This window comes from Melozone crissalis, unplaced genomic scaffold (genome assembly GCF_028551555.1).
Source record: "Melozone crissalis strain CALT ecotype California unplaced genomic scaffold, PUWL_Pcris_2 ptg000081l_1, whole genome shotgun sequence".
Lineage (NCBI taxonomy): Eukaryota > Metazoa > Chordata > Aves > Passeriformes > Passerellidae > Melozone > Melozone crissalis.
In genome coordinates this window covers 13,009,192-13,028,905 of record NW_026535858.1, presented here as the reverse complement: position 1 = coordinate 13,028,905, position 19,714 = coordinate 13,009,192, and the positions used below count along the sequence as shown (strand labels likewise).

General features: G+C 38.6%; 1 protein-coding gene across 1 annotated transcript in view; it reads left to right on the top strand.

The window, feature by feature from the left end:
- Positions 1 to 14,621, top strand: part of PPP1R21 (protein phosphatase 1 regulatory subunit 21) — a 31,606-nt gene extending 16,985 nt beyond the window's left edge. Inside the window, exons 12-22 of the mRNA XM_054290398.1 lie at positions 217 to 353; positions 990 to 1,082; positions 2,418 to 2,545; positions 2,913 to 3,065; positions 3,839 to 3,931; positions 5,064 to 5,297; positions 6,643 to 6,678; positions 8,441 to 8,557; positions 9,463 to 9,561; positions 11,568 to 11,696; positions 13,499 to 14,621. Coding sequence (XP_054146373.1) covers positions 217 to 353; positions 990 to 1,082; positions 2,418 to 2,545; positions 2,913 to 3,065; positions 3,839 to 3,931; positions 5,064 to 5,297; positions 6,643 to 6,678; positions 8,441 to 8,557; positions 9,463 to 9,561; positions 11,568 to 11,696; positions 13,499 to 13,528 — 1,249 coding nt within the window. The 3' untranslated portion in view covers positions 13,529 to 14,621. The remainder of the gene's footprint in view (positions 1 to 216; positions 354 to 989; positions 1,083 to 2,417; positions 2,546 to 2,912; positions 3,066 to 3,838; positions 3,932 to 5,063; positions 5,298 to 6,642; positions 6,679 to 8,440; positions 8,558 to 9,462; positions 9,562 to 11,567; positions 11,697 to 13,498) is intronic.
- Positions 14,622 to 19,714: the final 5,093 nt, after the last annotated feature.

Here is a 19,714-nt window from a genome sequence, read left to right as displayed (position 1 = left end):
CTGGCTTGTGACAGAAATACCTGGGAGTGGCCATGCACACAGTAATTTTCATGTATTGCTAAGTTCCTCTGCTCTGTTACCCTTTCCAAAATCAATTCCTGGCCTGCTGTTGCTTTCCACTGGGGAGTAGGGAACACCTATGTGCTCTAAAACTCATGAGCTTGTTATTTTTAAGACAATTGCTTGCTTTTAAAAAAATAATTCATATATTCCTAGTTTGGAAGAAGAGTGTGAGTCTTCTCTTTGCACAGCTGCTTTAAGAGCTAGGAATATGGAGCTGCACAGAGACATGAAAAGGTTGACTGCAGTCTTTGAGAAGCTCCACACATATGTCAGTCTTCTGGCCTTACCAAGTAAGTGTCAGTGCTGGCTTGGCTGGCTACCTGTGACTGATTTCTGTGGGTTTTTATGGGATGATTGACAGTCTGCCTCTTAATTATGAAATGGTTAATAAACTACATTTTCTTACTAATCATCACTTCCAACCTCTCATTTTTGTAAGGTTATAACAACTGTCTAACTGTCCTAATAAATAATGAAATAAAATTAATAAAATGAGGTAAAGCCTTTGTGTGTGTGTGTGTGGGGAAACTATCTCCAAATGCACCCTGTAAATAGCAGTAGGAAATGGTTATTTTATAGCTTCAGGTTATTTCAGTCTTCTCTCTTTAGAAAGGCCCAGATTGTCTTTCCTACAGCTGTGAGCATGTCTTTCTGTATGTGGGGTTTTTGACACCAACACAATTGATATTTATGAAATCTGAATAAAAACTAGGGGACTTGAAAGTCTTTCACCTGCCTGTTCTGCTAGAATTGGAGATATCAATATTTGATATTGAAGGGGAAATTTAAGTGAATTAATCTATTGTGACTCATCCTCCATGCAAATGGTTCTAGTAGGAAGAAACTGAATTATTTTCAAAGCTAACTTTTTTCATTCATGCTCAAATCTTAGTTTTGTGGTTTTCCTTCTTATGTGTTACTCTTAGGTACAAGACCAGAAGGACTCCTTAGGACAAATTACAACTTTGTGTTTACAAACATTGCTGCAGGTCTTCATGGATTCCATGACATTTTAAAAGGTGAGAGTTGGGAATTTTGTCTTGTTTCAGCTTTGCTGCTTTCTTGTTTAGCATAGCACACATGCACTGTCCCTGTAACAGTGCTGAAGGTATCATATGTAATAAATCTGGTTTGTTTTACCTTTACAAGCTAAGAAACTAAACCCACTAACCACTTCTTTTAGACATTCATGCATGGTTTTCATTTCTCCATTTTCTTACCTTTGTTCCTCAGAGTTGCTGGATTATTTAATTGTGGCTCTCCAGATTTTCCTGAGCAGCATCACTTTACTTTCTGAGCTTCATTGCTCTCCTGAAACTAGCACACAGAATGGAATGCTGTGAAATGTACATATTTTCCCTGCATATGTAGCACTGACCTAGTAGTACCTGCCTTCAAAGTGGAATTTTTGCTTCCTATTTTTAGGGTGATGACTATTTTTAACATGAAAATGTAACCAAAAGTTACAAAGAATTCTTTTTGAAACTTGACTTCTGGAAAATGGTTTACCTTGCTTTTATCAGAACAACATGGATATGTTATGTTTTCAGTGAAGGAGTATTTGGTTAAAACTCAGAATTTTGAATCTGATGTTCCTGCATGTCCTAGAATTTCAGTACCATGTAGCTGTTTCTGGGGAGAAAATAATCCCCAGAATGAACATAATAGTGGATTTTCACTATTCTGCTGTTTAAACATTAAGCTTTCCTAATTTTAAGCGAAATTGGGTTTTTTTCCTAATAGCATGAGTAGTCTGGCCCCATTTTGCAGAGTCCGTGTTTTAAAGAAAAAAAGATATTAAAGATTGTACCTCACACAAAATGAGACCCTAAACCATGAGTTTTGTGGCATAGATAAGTTTAAAATACTTAAATACTTTCTACCTTCTAATATACTGTGAAGTCAATCCAGTTTATACTTTAAAGGAAATACAGTAAATAGAAGCAGTGAAGAAAACTGTCAGTAGAATTCATTAGCTATCAACAGATATGCTCTTCTTAATATCGCACACTCCCATACTCCAGAATGTTTAATTTCTCTCTACTTTCTCAATCCCAACTAATTTTGAATTTCTTAAGATTATTTCAGTTTACAATTTATGGTGGTGATGAGCTGGGATTTCTCCATTCTGTAGCAATAGTACTCTGTTTTAAAATAGGTGCACATTGTTCACTTGTCAATTACTTTTTTTTTAAATTAGGCCACATTGAGAATGTTCTTACATGAGAAATACTTGATTCTTTTTAAATTTTGGTGTTGTTGAAATGAATATATTTAGGCTAAGATGCTTTTGTGAATGATTTTCAACAAGTTTTTTATTCTTAATTTGACATAATATGCTTTCCATTTTCCAGATATTTCCAAGCACTATAGTCAGAAAGCTGCTTTAGAACAGGAAGTTCCAACTGCCACACAGAAGCTCATAACTACAAATGACTGTATTTTATCCTCTGTTGCTGCTTTAACAAATGGAGCAGGCAAGGTAATGGATATTTTTGTTTCAAATAATGCCTTAACTTGTGCAGATTTTTAAGAAACAAAAATAAACTTAGCTGAACGATTTAGAAAATCTCTGTGTGCCTCTGATATTAATAATCTGTAGTGTCATGTTGATTCTTGAGTTATTTTCAGGCTATGAATTTAAAACAACTGAGTGATAAAAGTAGATCCTGTGAGGGGGATGCTTTGTGTTAGGAAGGTCTGAGTTACATGGCAGAGCCTGCAGCTTGTTTCAAAGTCTTGTTAAGAACTCCAGCTTCACTAAATACTTGTCTTTTCAAAAACCAATTGCTCCAATGACTCCTTCTGGTCAACTTAATTCAAAGAGCCACTTCTCTTGATGTGTTTAGATGGCCTCGTTTTTCAGCAACAACTTGGATCACTTCAGCACCTCTCTGAGCTATGGCCCCAAGGGAGGGGCAGAGTTCATCAGCCCTCTCTCAGCTGAGTGCATGCTGCAGTACAAGCAGAAGGCAGCTGCTTATGTGAAGTCCTTGAAGAAGGTTGGTTCAGCTGGTGTGCCTGCACTGGTTGAGGGAGGGAGCTCATTTCTGTTGGTGGTTATGCCAAGCAGAACATAAACTAAGGGTTTGTAGGGTTTGGAATGGTAGAGATTGTCTGAACAACAGGTTTTGGCTGAGGATATAGCAATAATGCTGAGGATAGCATTGCAATAATGCTGCTGAAAACTTTGGAGTGTAGTTGCCCTCACAACTGAGGGTATGTGCCACTTCTGCCATTACCCATTTCCACTGATTATTTCTGTGCCAAGACTCCAAGGAGAAGAGGGTGGCTGCTTATGTAAATGTCCTCCTGTATTCACCTGGAATATGGAGTGAATGAAAACATGTTCTTACACTTGCATTCACTGGAAGACATGGGAAAAAAAGGAGGTACCCTGGAGAAAATGTGCTGAACCCAAGGATTGAATGCAGTGAGATCTCCCTGTTGCCTCCATTACAATGAACAATTAAGTGATGTGCTTAGCAGTTGTCACTGAATCACTTTACTGCAATGTTTGTAAAGAGGACCTTAAGATGCCTTTGATTATTAATTAACACTCAGAGTTTTCTGAGCACTTTTTAGTCAACTGTACCTTTTGGGGCAGTATTTCTTGAGAGCTCAAACCATTTTTTCCTTATACCTGGTAAACACTTGGAACATGGGTTTTTTCCCTTTACTAAATTAAGGAAAGTAGTAAGAAAAGAAAAGCAGAATGCATGTTCTGATCTAGTGTGTAACGTGTTTTGAGAGGGGTTTTTTGATTTTTCTGCAGCCTTGTGCAGATTCAGTGCCTTATGAAGAGGCTTTGGCCAATCGCAGAGTTCTCCTGAGTTCTACAGAAAGCAGGGAAGGTCTTGCACAACAGGTATTGTACTAACATTGTACTGACATGTAAAGCAGTGTATTTTGTAAAGGTGAACTTGTATCAAAGTCTCCAGTTTATGTCTGTGGTCATTTGTAGGTGTATATGAATATGCTGAACCTTAAAATTAGACTGTAGATGTCTTGTAGAGTTTTGAAAGTAAAACCCTTCCCAGGGTGAGTTATCTGCAGGATGTACATGTAGGTAGATATAGGAACCAGGATTATGCCATTGATACCTTCATTTGGAAATACAAGAAATCAGGTAATCTTTAATAATTAAAATAAATGCAAAATAAAGACAGGAATGAAGCATACTAAAGGATTAATTTTTAATGTTGTGTACTGATTTGAGTCCTCTTTTGGACTATGCAAGAATTACTTGTGCTGGTTAAGGGCACTGATTTTTCATTTCAGTTAGAGTGATAGATTAGAGTTTCTATCTGCCAGGATGCATATATATATTTTTTTTTTTTCTGGAAGGTGAAGCAGGATGGGTAACATGGTATTTAAAAGGTATTTAAATGGACAGTTTGTCCATTGCTTCATGTGAATAACTAATTAATACTGACACTCTATTAGCTTGCATACTCAGCCTATGCTTGACTCATTGTTATTGGACTGTTACAGAAATAAATACTTTGGTGATTTTTTTTTGTAGCTACCAATATTCTATGTGTATTAGTAGGAGTGAAATGAATTTCAGCAGAAATGTGCAGTGATTAGATGTGTTCTGTTCCATAGTTGTTTTCTTACCTGGACAAAGTGGATGGCTCTGTCTGTGTGAGGTGGGACAGCTGGGAGGGGACAGTTTGTCTTTCTAGCGTAGGAAAAGGTAGTGATATTGCCAGGTACACATCTTTCAAGTTTTTATAAAATTCTTCCCTGCTTTGGTTTTTCACCTAGTACAATGTTACCATTTTTATGCATGTTTCAAACTAATTAAATAATGTGACCATTTTTGACAAAGAGCCACAGCTAAGCACACAGCTCAGAACAGTGGTTGTTTACCTGCTGCACTTTGTTAGCTCACTTATGTAATGGTTTAAAATAATACTGTCCTCAAACATTTCCTGTGTGTGGGTTTTTTCCTCCCTGGGTTCAATAACCTGGACTGTAAACTTTCCCTCCTAAAGGTCCAGCAGAGTTTGGAGAAAATTGCAAAACTTGAACAAGAAAAAGAACACTGGATGTTGGAGGCTCAGCTAGCTAAAATTAAGCTAGAGAAAGAAAACCAAAAACTGAAGAACTCTCTCAGTGGACATTTAACTGAAACTATCCAGGAGCATTCAGTTCTGCCAAATACAGCAGAACAAAAGAAGGAAACCACAGAAAAGAGTCTGAGGGAACCTATTAAGAGCACCAGTCTGGTAAGTGACCTTTCCCTTCAATAGAGAAAAATCCACTTTCTTTAGTAGCAGTGCTGTTTGATCAGTGGAACACTAGAAATGAAAGCCTTTTGACTGTATTGAAAAGCATTCACTCTTGGGGTCCTTGTCTTTGCAAAGCTGCTTGCAAATTCTTTCTATAGAGTTGGGCACTTCTTGGATTTTGAGATTTTGTTTGCTGTCTTTAGTATTGTGAAGATATTTTTGTAGTTCTGTCCATGTGTAACTGAGGGGGAAATAATAGGTGCTTAATCTCCTGATTTGTCTGTACGTAGGGAGCTTTGCAAGTGCTGTGTATCTCAGGTTGGGCCTGTGTTTCCAATACTTTTATTCATCTCTAGGTATGTTAAAGCAAATGGAAGTAGGTAGGTAGTGATTGTCAATGGGTTTGAAGACTTATTGGGGTCAATTTGGGTTCAGCAATTGCTTTTGGAAATGGAGCATACATTCTTTCCTTGCTGTTCTGTGCTGGTAAATGGCTTTTTCCTGTTTACTAACGTATTTTAAATGAATTGGCCTTTCCCCTGAATTCCACTTCTGAAGTGGCATAGTGGTATTAATGGAATGTCATCTGTAAGAAATAATAAATCCACTCAGCATTCAATAGAATTTTTTTTTTTGTCCTCCCCGCTTTCCTGCTCCAAGATAAAAGTAACCAATGGATTGTTTTGAAAGGCCCAGTTCTGAAGTACACTGGCATCTTAAGTTTTTGATCCCCTATTTGATTCCTTAGGAGTTTGATGAGAAAGTTACTCATGTATTGTATGAGTGTTCCCCATAAACATGAATCTCTAGTCCTGTTGAGATCAGGGGGAAAAAGCCCCTTCAGTTGTCTGGGAAGATATCCTTGCATGAAACCAGGTATTGGCTTGCACTGCTCCTGTAGAGTTATGTCAGTGCTTACTAGGCAGAGGGGAAAGGAAGGAATTTGGAAGGTATTCAAGAAATCCAGGTTGACTTTCCTGCCTCTTAAACATGACAAGTAATGTTTCAGTGTGCTAACATGGCTCTGAATTAGTTTCATATGATCAAGCAGTTGCATAACCATGGGAGCCCAGCTGCATCTTGTTGCTTTTATTGCCTTTTCCCTGTGTACCTCCTAAGACAAGAGATATTTTTGAGAGTTGTTGTCAGGTTTCATTCTGTTCAAGGCACTCATGTAACCACTCTTGTTTATGTTACAGGTGGAAGTACTTAAATTTGATTTCAGTTTGAATGGTTGCAAGATTGTTTAAATTCAAAGTTCTTCTAAGACTGAAACCAAAATGCAGCAATGGTATCTATTTTTTTGCAGTTCTCATTAAGTGTATTTTCTTCCTTGTTCTAGATTGGAATGTTGACTGTAACTACTGATAATGAAAAGGTAATCTGTTTTAAACATTATTAAAGTCCATCTGTTAAATACTTCAATTCTGATTCTGCTGAACTTATTCCACAGGTCTAATTACCAAGAATACTCCTGTATAATGGCACAAGTTGACTACATAGTCTTTATATACTAAATGGTCAAATTTCTGAAATCCACCTGTTCTTTAATTTTCTTCTTCTATTAGCGAACTGTTATTTGGCCCTTGTGAGCCTTTTGGAGCAGTGTGAACTGGAGTCAGGGTCTGCTCTCTGTCATTTGAGGAAGGCACTGGTCATTGTGGGAATCTATAAAATCAGAGGGGTTTGGGAAAGCTGCAAAAGGCAAGGCCTCAGAGACAGCAGAACTGTGGTTAGAGCTAAGCAGTAGCCATGACATAGGTCAGCAGAAAAATTATGTAAAAAGTAGAAAAGTAAGGACAAATAGAACAATGGTCTCTGTATTAACACTTGGCTACAATAACTCCCTAAGCTGCAGAAAAGTATATATAGTGAGATATTAGGGAGTTCTGAGCTTAATAATGGAGCTCTGTGCATTGTGTTTTAAGGCTTACAAGCAGGTATTGTATTCAAAATAAGCAGGCATTGTTTTAACCAAAGGAATGTGTGCTTATAGTGGTTGGATAGAGCTACTGTCAATGTGCTTTTGCTTTGTGTGATTGGTCAAATAACTTATAGAGTAAGTTGTAACATTAAGTTCTTAGTCTGCTGCCTGAGATGTGAGCTGCTGGCATCTTCCCATTGTCATAAGCATGCTGGAAAATAAAACAGCTCAAGGCACATTGCTGGCAGTCCCATCCTGTTGTTGATGTTTACAGAGACCCCAGCTGGTGATTGTCTGTGCCTCAGGAGCTCAAACTGTATCCCAAGCCTCCACTCTTAACCCTGGGGGAAGGGCTCAAGCTGCATAAAAATCCCTGGCTGCAGTGCCTGGGCTACGAAGCACAGGTCACACTGAAACAAACCTTGAACCAGCCCTCAGGATAAATGTTAACTCTGCATTTAGCCCTGCTATAATGTAACATTTGCTCCAGCAGGAACTGTTGAGAATAAGGTTCACTGCCTTCCCTTTTCTGATATCACAGGGAACTGATGTGTACCTTAGTGCACTCCTCCTTCTGAGAGTGTGATTAAAAAGGGTTAGGGGGCTAGGTAGTAACTGATACAAGTCCTTAGAGCCTTCTGCACAGTGCTGAACTTGAAGGTAATGACAGATCAAGTGAAAGCTGACTCCAGTGGGTTAGTCTGTAAACTAACTGATTTGTTGATTTTTTTCAATTTTTTATTTTCTTTTTTTATTTCAAATGTCTAAAACTTCTGGAACATGCAACATTAGTAATGGTTATGATTTTTGTATGCTTCTGAAATAAAGTTATGTGAAGGAATTCTTCCTTGTTGAGAAGAAACAGTAAATTTTCATGTAGATGAAAGCTGTTTGCTTCTGGATTTTCATCTTCATCAGACACTTGATATATTAAAGCAAGTTAAATTCTTGCCTTTTCAGTCAGCTCCTTGTCCTGTAAGGAAATCTGACATTAAGTCCCCATCAGAGTGATGAATTGCAGTGTGGCGTGCTGTAATTCATCTGTTGTCTTTGTGGAATTTGATAATTTTTGATCAAGTATCATCTCTATCTTTTTGATAGAGCAGCTAGGGCTCAGAAGGAAAGAATTAAAAAAGCCTATATAGAGGCAATGTTGTGATTTGGGTATTCAGTCTACTAAACATCAATGTTGTTTGGTTGAACTTTTCCTTGCCAGGCTCCAGATGTTGAGTCTCGTGAAGACCTGATAAAAACTCACTACATGGCCAGGATAGCAGAGCTGACCTCTCACCTGCAGCTTGCTGACAGCAAATCAGTGCACTTCCATGCTGAGGTGAGCATGCAGGCAAGGACAGTAAATCTCTTTTTGAGCTTCCCACAGGCAAGTGCTGTGATAGTGAGTTTCAGTATATGGAGCATAATGTTTTATAAAAATCTGTTCCTGGAATATTTTTGCTTGCGGTCTGGCACACATAAAAACAGATACTATAAAAGAACTTTTTATGTTTAATAAATCCTTTGGTAGCCTTGTCTTGGCTGTATTAAGAAGTATAATGTGTGTCATGTATAGATTTGTTCACATAAGCTGAAGCAGCTGGCTTTAGTTACCAAGGAAGTTTTGACTTAATTTTATAGTGATGCTGATGTCATTCAGAAATATTTGAGTGTATTATGAAGTGATGGAAACAGCTCTCCTGAGAAAATTGGCTCTTGGGCAGAAGTTATACTACAAGAATGAACAAGATGATTCATTGTATCTATGGTTTCCTTTTCATTTCAAGTCATGAGGGAACTTTTCTTGAAAGTAGTGGCTGTTTTCATTTGTGTAATAAATGATGTGGAATACACTAAAGCTCCAGGTTAACAGAGCAAATCCTCTTAAATACTATTTTTTTTAATTGAAGATGACATAGTATGGAGGAACCATCTTTTCTGTGATATTTGAGCCTTGTGTGAAGTGAGTTGTTTGCATTGCTTTTTACTTATGAGAAGTTTTGTAGCAGTTACATGAAAAATACAATATTTAGAGGACTGGCAATATGGTAGCTCTGTAAAATGAAACATTTCATGTTAACTATTCCATTACCTCTGCATTTAAAAATGTGCACAAGCTCTGAGTTTCTTGAAATCCAAGTATCACAGATGGAAAAGTCCAAAGCAAGCACTTAAGGATGCCACCAGACAGAACTGAGGAAGTGACTTTTGTCCCTTGTACCCTCCCTGTCCTGTTCTTGGTAGTGTCGAGCACTTGCCAAAAGACTTTCTCTGGCAGAGAAGTCCAAGGAATCACTCACAGAAGAGTTGAAGCTCGCCAGTCAAAACATCACCAGATTACAGGCAAGTAAATTGTTCTGTAATGTAATAGATGCATTTTGTAACCATGTGTAAGGGGAAGTTAGAGCAGAAAAATTACAGCCATCTAGCCTGGCCATGCCATTCCTAGGTCCTGTGTTGTGGAATATAAAAACTCCAGTGGTATGTGGAGAAGAGCCTTGAATAATACACTTTAAATCCCAGGTATAAAGTTGAAGTGGAACATGCTTCCAAGAGAAGGTTATATTGGCCAAACCTGTGTGTTTTAGCCCATTTGATGTCAAGGATTTTCATGAAAATGAGAGACTTGTAATGCCAAAAGGGGTGGTGGTTTGACTGATTTGGGATAAAACAAGGAATTCTTAATCCTTTCTTGCACCTGGGTCTGAAAGTTTAAAAAAATGCCAAGTTGATTTGGATTTTTTAATATGGATACCTTAATATTAAGCAAAGATAGTTGAGAGGTAATCTTTAAGAAGCTGTTGTTAACAAAAATCAACTTTTATGCCATCCTGTGAGTGTCCTGTCCCTTTGTCCTTCTCCTCCACACAGCTGAGAAAGAAGGCAGTAGTACAATAAAGTATAAATAAGTACACAATTCATAAATTCCTTCATGTTTTCTTTACACTTAGTTCATATCATTATTGCTCATCTGTCTGTGATGGTGAGTACCAAAATAGCTGCATACAGGCTGTGAATATAATGTTAGAAGCTTTGAGCTGTTGTGCCCATGAACAATTGTTTTTAAACATTTTCTTGATTTGTTCCTTTAAGAAACTCCACAATAGATGTTGAACTTAGCATGAGATGTTAATTTCCAGTTGCATTTTAATCTTCCTAGGAAGAGATAGCAGGCACACACCATTTATATGTTTAGTAGTCTGCATAGTACTGAATAATAGTGAGGGTGGAAGGGTCCTCTGAAGGTGATTTGTCCCCTCCTTTGAGGAGCAGAGAGTTCAGATCAAGCTGTGGAGCTGGGTGTTTCCTATACAGCCATGCTGGTCTGCTGCCACAGTCACTCCATGTCTTAGGCATTACATTGTTCCTTGTTCTGCCCTTGATCATTCAGCTTTCCTGGGCCCCTGTAACTTCCAGGGCAGTTTGACCTGGAACCTTGCCAAGCAGAAAGAAGTCAGAATCTACTCCTCTTGAGTCTAGGGTTGCTGTAATTCTGCTATTCATCTTGCTTCCCTCAGGATCCTGAATGCCACTAACTCAGCCAAGGCTGCCACTGGCTTTCACATCCCTGAGCAGCTTTCCCTTATTTGTGAGTGACAGGTCCAGGAGGGAGCATCTCTTGGTCCCACTCATCACTGCTTTCAGGAATTTCTATGCCTCACTCAAGACAACTCCTCAGTTGCTTGTGTTCCACCTTGCTGTCCTTCCAGGACGTGTCAGATAATTAAAATCCCTAATGAGGATCAGGGTCTGTCAGTGGGAGATTTTTATCTCCTTGCAGCAGATGCCTGTCATATCACCTGTTGTCCTCCTGCTGATGAGATTTATTAGTCTTCAAGCCACTTCTTCACACAGAGCGTGATTTCTTCCCTTCTGTCCTCCCTAAAGTGTGTTTATCCCTTCATTGCTGTGTTCTAGCCATGCACACTATCCCCCCATGTTTCTGGAATCCCAGAGAGATCATAACTCTCTCTAGCTCCATGTGGAGTGGTGCTTCCTTCAGCTTTGGATGTGTGTTCAGGCCATATTTTAACCCCATAAACATTACTTGTTTCCTGGCTGGAAGCAGTGGTGGAAAACTTAGCTGTTCCTGTTTTTTGTAAACCATAAAAAGTGGGTGGAAAATCTAAAGGAAACAACACAAAAATAAAGGGAACAAACCATGCATGGGACTTAAGGTGAAAGAAAAGTAGCTACTGACTTCCTTTCATAAAACAGAGGTTTTTTTAGCTGAATTGCACACACTCAGCATCAAAAGTGGAGCTGACTAAGTGGATGTGGAAGTGTGCTGCTTTGCCAGGTATCACTATCACTGAGCCAGGGCCTCTGGTTGTTTCATTTTCCCTTAGGATGAATTGATGACGACAAAGAGGAGCTATGAGGACCAGCTGAGCATGATGAGTGACCACCTGTGCAGCATGAATGAAACCTTGACTAAGCAAAGGGAAGAGATTGACACCCTCAAGCTGACCAGCAAGGTGAGCTGGCAGTGCAGCTGGGGTGGGAGGGTTGCATTTGGTGTTCCTGCAGCACTGCCCTTGGACAAACCAGCTCACAAGCTGTAATTCTTATTCTGAACCAGCTGGAAAGAAAACTCCAAACTTGCTCCTTCAAGTTTCAGTGAAGAAAACAATTCTTGCTAAATATGCATGTGGGAAAGAACAAGCTCTTCATGTTGCTGCTTCACATCAGGTTCTCAAAGTGTACCCTCTGATGGCAGATCACACCATTTTTTTGTTTAAATGTGGTGAAAATGCAGCTATTGTAAACTCAGCTGCTGGGGCTGGATGTTATGATGAAGTTCTGGGTAGAAGTGTCCCTTCTGCACTCCTTTGGGTTGCAGCATGCTCTGTCCTTGGCAGCTGGTCTCTCTCTCTGTTTTATTTCCACATTCTGGCTCATCTGTCCCTTGTGTAGGAATGAAAAAGTTGCCACTTGTATTCTTCTGTGAGCTTGAAATGCACACTTAAATTCTTTACCAGGCAAGGAGTCTACCCACTTGTAAAAAAATCAGAAACAGACTTTTTTACTTATCTAATGATGAAAAATACAGAAGTCTGCTTTTTTGAGCAGCCAGTGATTAAACCATGGTATATCCTATTCTGATGCTTCTAGGGAGGAACAGATGTTGTGAAGGCCTTTGCCCTTCACTTGTCTGTGAAACAAATAAATTATCATTATTCTCCTAATTTCTGGGATGTATGGAAGCAGGTGTCACCCAAGGATTAAAAAAGTAAAAATAATGAATAAATTCCATGTTCTGATTAAAAATACCATGATGGTGATTTTTATTTTTTAAAGTAAACTCCTCCCCCTGCTTTTCTTCAGATTTCTGAGTGTTTTAACTTGGCATTGTATTCTTTAAAATGACTTTGTGGTGTAAAAGCCATTGTGTTTCCAGAAGGAAGCTCTTTGATGCATACTGATCATGGCACTCAAATGTTTTTATAAAATGTTTTCTGGAATTTCTCACTTGCCATACTTGTAAGACTTGAATTGGTGCTCTGTCTGTAAGGACCTCACAACAGAAGCCACACAGGTTTTCAGATGTTAACAAATGTAGAAGGGAATCCACTTGGAATCCAGTTGGAATCCAAATGATGCAGTTAAAGCCCTTATCACTTGGAGAGAGTTGTTGGTTAGATTCAAAACAAATGTTATCTTCAGGAAATAGGAAGACTGAGAATTGCCAGCACGTAACTATTGCACAAAACTTTATTTTAAGCTCCACATTTCCTTTGTGGAATTACTGAAGGTCAGATGTGAGTTGGCTAGCTCTGGAACAAACTCTGTTCTGAACTAGGAATAATCTGTACAACCGGAATTAAAATAAAATTCATTTGGAAAAACTCCATGTGGTGGGGGATTGGTTTTTAATGTGATACAATTATTCTGTAAGAAGTTATTTGGAGTAGCACATGAAGGAGGTTTATGATTTCACTTGCCTTCACTGCCCTTACAGAATTAAGGGTATTAATACAATTGAATGTCTTGGGATGTCCCTCAAATGCTTTGTCACAGGTTTCAGTTCTAGTAAGGCACTGTTGTGCTTGTTTGAGATATTTGGTACTTGCCTCTGTTGTGCTTATAGAAACTGAGGAATTTTCAGAGCAAATGGTTGCAATCTGTCAAACTTAGAAGTCTATGGAGTGTTTATTTTCAGTCTGACTGTAACTTGCTTGCTGTAGGCATAAAATATTAGACATCACATTTTGTATGTTACCTGTCTAGACTCCCTTGCCTGAATGATAATGTTCTCTTTGCTTGTTTCTTGTTGCAGGGAAATTCTAAAAAGAACAAAAATCGATAGTTTACAGCTGAGTCTTGGGAAGCTGCTGCTGCACAGGATGCAGAGAGTGACCATTCATTATCCAGTTCCTGTTTGTTCCAGGAAGCTGAGGCTGGTTTTGGGTCTAGTAAAAACTGAATTGGTGCTGTAAATGGCTTGAAAATATTTAGAACTTGTGACCGATAGAACTTAATGTTGGCTCTAAACCAGGAAATACACACTCTGTGGATAATTTATATAGTAATTACCTTCAGTTTTTACTGTGCACTTTTTAAAACCAGGTTTTGATTTCATGTAACAACTTCAGATTTTGTATATTTTCAAATATGTTTCTGCATTAACAAATTTGGATTGGTGCAGTAGGTGTCTGTTTTTGAGTTCTCCATTTAATGGTCAGCACATGTACATTCCATTACTTGTTAATAACAGTTTAAAAATGAGTTTTGAGACTTTTTTTGGCCATGCAAGCTGTGCAGTTACTGTAAATGTATTACTCCTGTTCTCAGCCCTCTAGAATTAATTGGAATTGTGGCTTGAAATGATTTTTACAAATTCACCAAGTAAATGGGATCATTGTTAGACTGCAACAGTGGAAACCTTTCCTGCTTGTATTTGGCACTTTGGATTTGGAGGTGAAGAGCACAATTGGGCTGAATTGGGCTACTTCAGTGAAATTGCTTTAAGGCATTTCTGTAACATTTTGTTTACACATGTATGTATATATATATATATTGGTTGAAATAGCTGTTTAAGGCTAGAGGAAACTGTGATTGTCATTTGCCCCAAAAGAGTGAAACAATGTGTGTAGAGTAGATCAGCTTACTGTGTTCTCTTACAGTAAAGAATATGAAATATATAGAAGATTTATGCACTGAACTTGCAAAAGGTCTTCATGGAATTGAGTTATGATGGATTCACTGGGGAGATGCACATGGCTTTTCCTGTGTTTTCAGAAATTTGTGAACTTTAGGCCTCTCCTAAGTTGTTGGTTTTTTTTTTTCCAAGTGAAGTTTAATATCACAAAGTTTCACAGCATTGGTTTGTTGTTGGGGGTGGGGTTTGTTGGTTTTGGGTTGGGTTTTTGTTTGGTGGGTTTTTTGGTTGTGTTTTTTTGGTGGGGTTTTTTTGGGTTTTTTTTTTTTGGTGGTTTTCTGTTTTTTGTTTTTTGGTTTTTTTTTAATCAGATGCTGTGCTGCTCCACACTTTTTACACCAGTCTTCTGTTCCATAATTTCCATTATGGCACTTAATTGTCCCACAGGGGTTTACTCTGATATCAGATGTGCTGAAATGTATTATCAGTATGTAATAATAAAATCAACCACATGAAACCAGCTTGACTTTTTCCTTCCTTCTGGCTCTGCCCAGGCTGCAGAGTGTGACATTGTGGTGGGGGTTCCAGATGTTGCTGGTGGGATGCTTACACCAGTCTAGGTGCTCTCAGTGCTTCTCTTTGTTCTGATAGCTTTTCCTTTCAGAAATGCAGAATAGAAGTGATGGAGATGGGGAGAGCCTGCAGGGTTTCCTGTTGATGTTGAATTAAGAACTCTGTGCTGGTGCTAATGAGGGTTGGGAAATGTTGGCTTTCTCTCCAGCTGTTTTGTGGAAGCAGATACAGCTTCAACTGTTTCATTTAGGGCTTGGAAGCTAATTGCTTTCTTCTGATTCTTTTGAAGCTGCCTTTTCTGAGAACTTCCATCTTGCACTGAAGGTACAATCCAGTTATTTTCATTCTCTGAATCAAATGTCTGAACTGACACTACTTTTACTGATACTACTTTTCATAGGTTGCTGCCTTTAGAAAAAGATTTTGCTTAGACCATTTTTTTACATGTCTGAAAAAAAATAATGTGTGTTTAGAATTTGCATTAAAAAATCAAATGCATGTTCAGAGTATACCCCAGTATCCAAGCTGGAATTCATGTAGAGTGTACAGGCATTTAGGTACAATTCCAATGTACATCAGTTATCAGCATTTTTTCTTTGCAGTGTTATTTGGGAATGTATTTGGGTGTCCCCCTCACCAAACAATAACCATGCTCAAGAAGAGACAGTTCTGATCACTTCAGCTGCCTTCAGTTTTTCAAGGAAATGTTTTCAGTAAGTTCTAGACAACTGCAAACTATCAACACCCAAAAGTAAAATCTGGCAAAAGAAATTTAAATCAGTGTTTTGGATACTGCTGTACTAGAGTTGTAAGGGGCCACAGGATATTACACTGAACTCAGTGGCATTAGAAAATGGATCAAGTGGAAATACAAACTCCTTGTGCTTATTATCTGCTAATCAGGTGATGCTCAAATATCTCAAATGCTATTAAATGCCAAAGTGGCTACTGCACAAGGCTTTGATATTAAAGAAACTGATGACTTGTTTCAACATTGCAGCCAAAAATTCATCTTTGAGGCAAAGTTTTCCAGAAAAGTTATTTTGAACTACAGTATACCTTATTTTATATATATATAACAATATGCAAAACCATGTACAATGGTATATACAGGGTATCATGGAATGTGCAAAATCTGGGCACGGAAATTTTACCAATGGAATTAATCTTCAAAAATGTTCAATGTGAATGTTTGCCTTTGAGGTGGTTAATTGGGGAAACCAGTGAGAAAGTGTTATAAAGTGTAAAAACCTTCAGCACAATACAGTGTAAAACCAGGGGTAAAGAAAAGCCTGAAGTTATCTTTTTAAAGGACAGTTCACTATGACACACAAGTTTTAAAGCATTTTTTGAGTGCTTAATTAATTTCTCCATAATGTTCGGTGCCTCATGAATACTCTCTCATTCTCAGGCTTAAGTGGCTAATTCAGAAAAAACACTATTTTAATGGTTTTAATTGGATTTTCAAAAAATCTTTGAGCTTTGTTTTAAAGATACACTAACATGTTCAAGGTTTTCAAAATGTTCAGCTGTCCTAGATTTCTGAAAGCACATCCCCAGCAACTATTCTGGGTGTTCAAAAGAAATATTTGCTGTAGTCAGACATTAATTTGCTTCAAGATTGCCCTCTTAGGAACCTCTGCTTCATCAGTCTGAAACTGCCCAAGAAGCAACAAAGCCATTGTCTATTTTAAAAGGCCTTTAGCTCCTGGAGGTCAGAGGCTTCCCTGCCTTGAAAGCTTAACTTCTAAAACAGGAATCTTAGGCTGGTGTCATAAGCTGTGCAAGCATCTCTTTGCTGTTTGAACAATGATTATTTTGAATTGCTACATCTCTGATTTAAACAGCAATCTGCTGAAGTGTTGGTTCAAAGTTGGTGGTGTTTGTCATGTCTCTTGTTAATCGCTTCAGCTTCATTCTGAACCAGTTCAACGTTTCATGGCATGATGGAATGTGCCAGATCTCCATGCATGTGAAATATCCAGACTGGAACAGTTTGTTTCCTACCTTTGGCCATTTATATGGTTATTTTCCCTTTTTCCCAAGCCAGCTTCATTTTTAATTTGTGTTTATAATCCTGCTGCTCCACCTGCCCTCCCTTCCCTTGCTGGCAGATGAAGTTTTGGTGTGAAGGGCTTTGGCCCAGCATGTTTCCTGGGTGCTGACTTCACTGTTCAACAGTGCTCCAAAAACCAGATTTGCTCCCATGTGCCAGGCATCACTTGCAAACAGGAAAGGAAATGAACTTTGTATCCACATACTGCCTATCAGGAGAAGGGAAAAGTTATTTACTGGCTTGGCTGAGCAGTGTCAAGGCTGTGGGGTTTTTTTTTAATAGTGTAAATCCTATGATATATTAAACTTTGGAGAACCATCTGGCCCTGTAAATTGGGCAGACCTGTTGTTTAATACAGTCTGTATGTAAGGTAATTTGAGAGCACTATCTTAGCAACAGGAGGGTCATAATAAAAACAAAGCTTAGTGCAGTAAAAAATTGTAATTGCTGCCAGAGGTCTGATTACTTCCTCCCACGAAGGCTGGATGCTGCTCTAAGCATGCTTGTTGTGTCTTACTCTGCCTTTTCTGCCTCTGTCACTACCTGCAGTATTGCTGTGAATTCAATCCATGTTTGTTTACAGAGGGCATTTTTGCCCAAATTCCTGAATATTTCTTTTAATCACAGAGTTAAAAACTTCCTTTAGGTGCAGTTGTGCCTGCAGCTCTGCCAGCCTGGTTCCAGAGGGGGTCAGGGAAGAGCTTTGGGGGCCTTTGTAAGGCAGGGCTGGGCTGTGAGCTGCAGCACATGGAAACTGGCCTGGGGCAGCTCTCATTGTGTGCCCTGCTGGGTGTGCAGGCAGCTTTAGGCACGGCAGTGCTCACTCAGAGTCACCCAGCTCCTTACAGAGGCAAATACTCCAATTGCTGCAGTGCTGAGCTGCAAAAAACACCAACTGTGTGATTCTCCTTGGGCTTAACTTGCAGGGCAAGACAGCCCACTAACAGCACCAAAAGAATTCTGGTTACAAACCTCTTACATGGAAATTGCAGAGATAGCAGTAGAAAGCACAATTTATTTGTTTTGGCACTGATTCACCCTGTGAGTGCAAAACTTTCTAAGCTGATGAGGTCTCATTTAATGAAGAAGCCTTTGAAGCACAGGCCTGGTGTCAAAGCTGTAGTTACAGTCTCCCCTAAACAGCACAGCTTTGTCCTGAGAAGAGTTAAACCCACAAAGCTTAAAAGTCCAGGTCATTTCCAGTTATTTTAGGCACTAGGGATTCTTTCATGAATTTCCTTGGCATCTAGTCAATGGTGGCATGTAGCTTGCTGCAGGCTGTGTGTGTATCAAGTCCTGTGCTTCTGAAATGAGTGGGAGAACACCTTACACTGCCCCACGCTCCCCTTTCAACAATTTACACTGCCCCACACTCCCCTTTCAACACCTTACACTGCCCCACGCTCCCCCTTCTGCCCCCTCATCTGCTCTCCCTTACAGCTTCAGCTTCCTTTTCTCTTGGATTTAAAAGCCTTTAGTTTGGGCTTGGATAGTGAATGCAGAACACTGTACCCAAGAAAGATTATTTTAATGAAGTTATGAGGCTGAAAAGGTCTGAACTGAGAATTTCAGTGCAGTTTCATTAACTGCAGCCCTTGGCACGGGGAACAGCAGAAATCCTGGAACTGGTGCTGCTCCTCTTCTGTGCTCAGTGACTTCCAAATTGTCTGCAGCATGTGCAGGGTTGGACAGGAAATATGAACCTGGACAGGGGACAATCAACTTGACCAAAAGTTTCTTTTGAAGTCTAGAAAGTCTGGTTTACTTTTAGTCCAAACAAGCAGGCAAGAACAAGTTTCTCTTAGATTATTGATCTAGCCCATGAGGTCAAGAACATTTGAAGCCAATTTCTCACAAAAAGGACAGCAATATGCTAAATTTCTATAAACAATTTATATGTAACAAATATGCATCATTTAAGTAGTGAATATAATAAACTTGTACGTTTTTATTACAATTTTATTCAGTGAAAGATGGATTCATTTAATGTGAGGAGAATTTGACTTTTCAAAACAAAATACATCTTTGTTAAGATGAACTTTTGCAGAAATTTCTTGCTAATATAAAAGCAAAGCAGTAGAGGAAAGAGTTACAAATAAGTCTAGAAACAACTGTTTTTCTGTCTCTATTTACAAATATTAGGTTCTAGCCAGATATGAACTGACAGGTTTCACTTTTGATAAAATAGTCCTAGACAGTAAACATTTGATAAACAGGCAATACACTGCAAATCATGTTAAGATCAATTTAAATATAATCAGCAATGTAAACTAAATTTGTTGGTGTTGTAAAATGTTGAATGAGCTTTATAACTGCCTCTAGCAACATATCATACTGTATCTTTATGTGAAATGCTCTTCAAATTGTATTTACAGTAGAAATAACTTTTAATAGTTGTAATTTGTTCTGCATATACTATTCATCAAAGTCAAATTATTTTAAGGAACTTTAAATCTCAGTATCAGCAGGTTTTTTTCTCTGATGCTTGAGTTTATATTGCACTGAATTATTTCGGAAGAGAAAATGATAGCAGAATTTACTGGAGAAGAATAGTCTTGTCTTGAAAATGTATACACTTGTCTCAGCAAAGGAAAATCTGATCTATTTTTAGATATGCATGCTTTGATAAGGAAATATGAGACATTAATACCCTTCCCACTTGGAAATCATTAGGAAAGGCTGATGTGGAAGCTAAACAGGAAAAAAGGCTTCTTTGAATGTTGTGCAGGGGAACATGAGAGTTTGAAGGGCTCATTTTGGAGTAT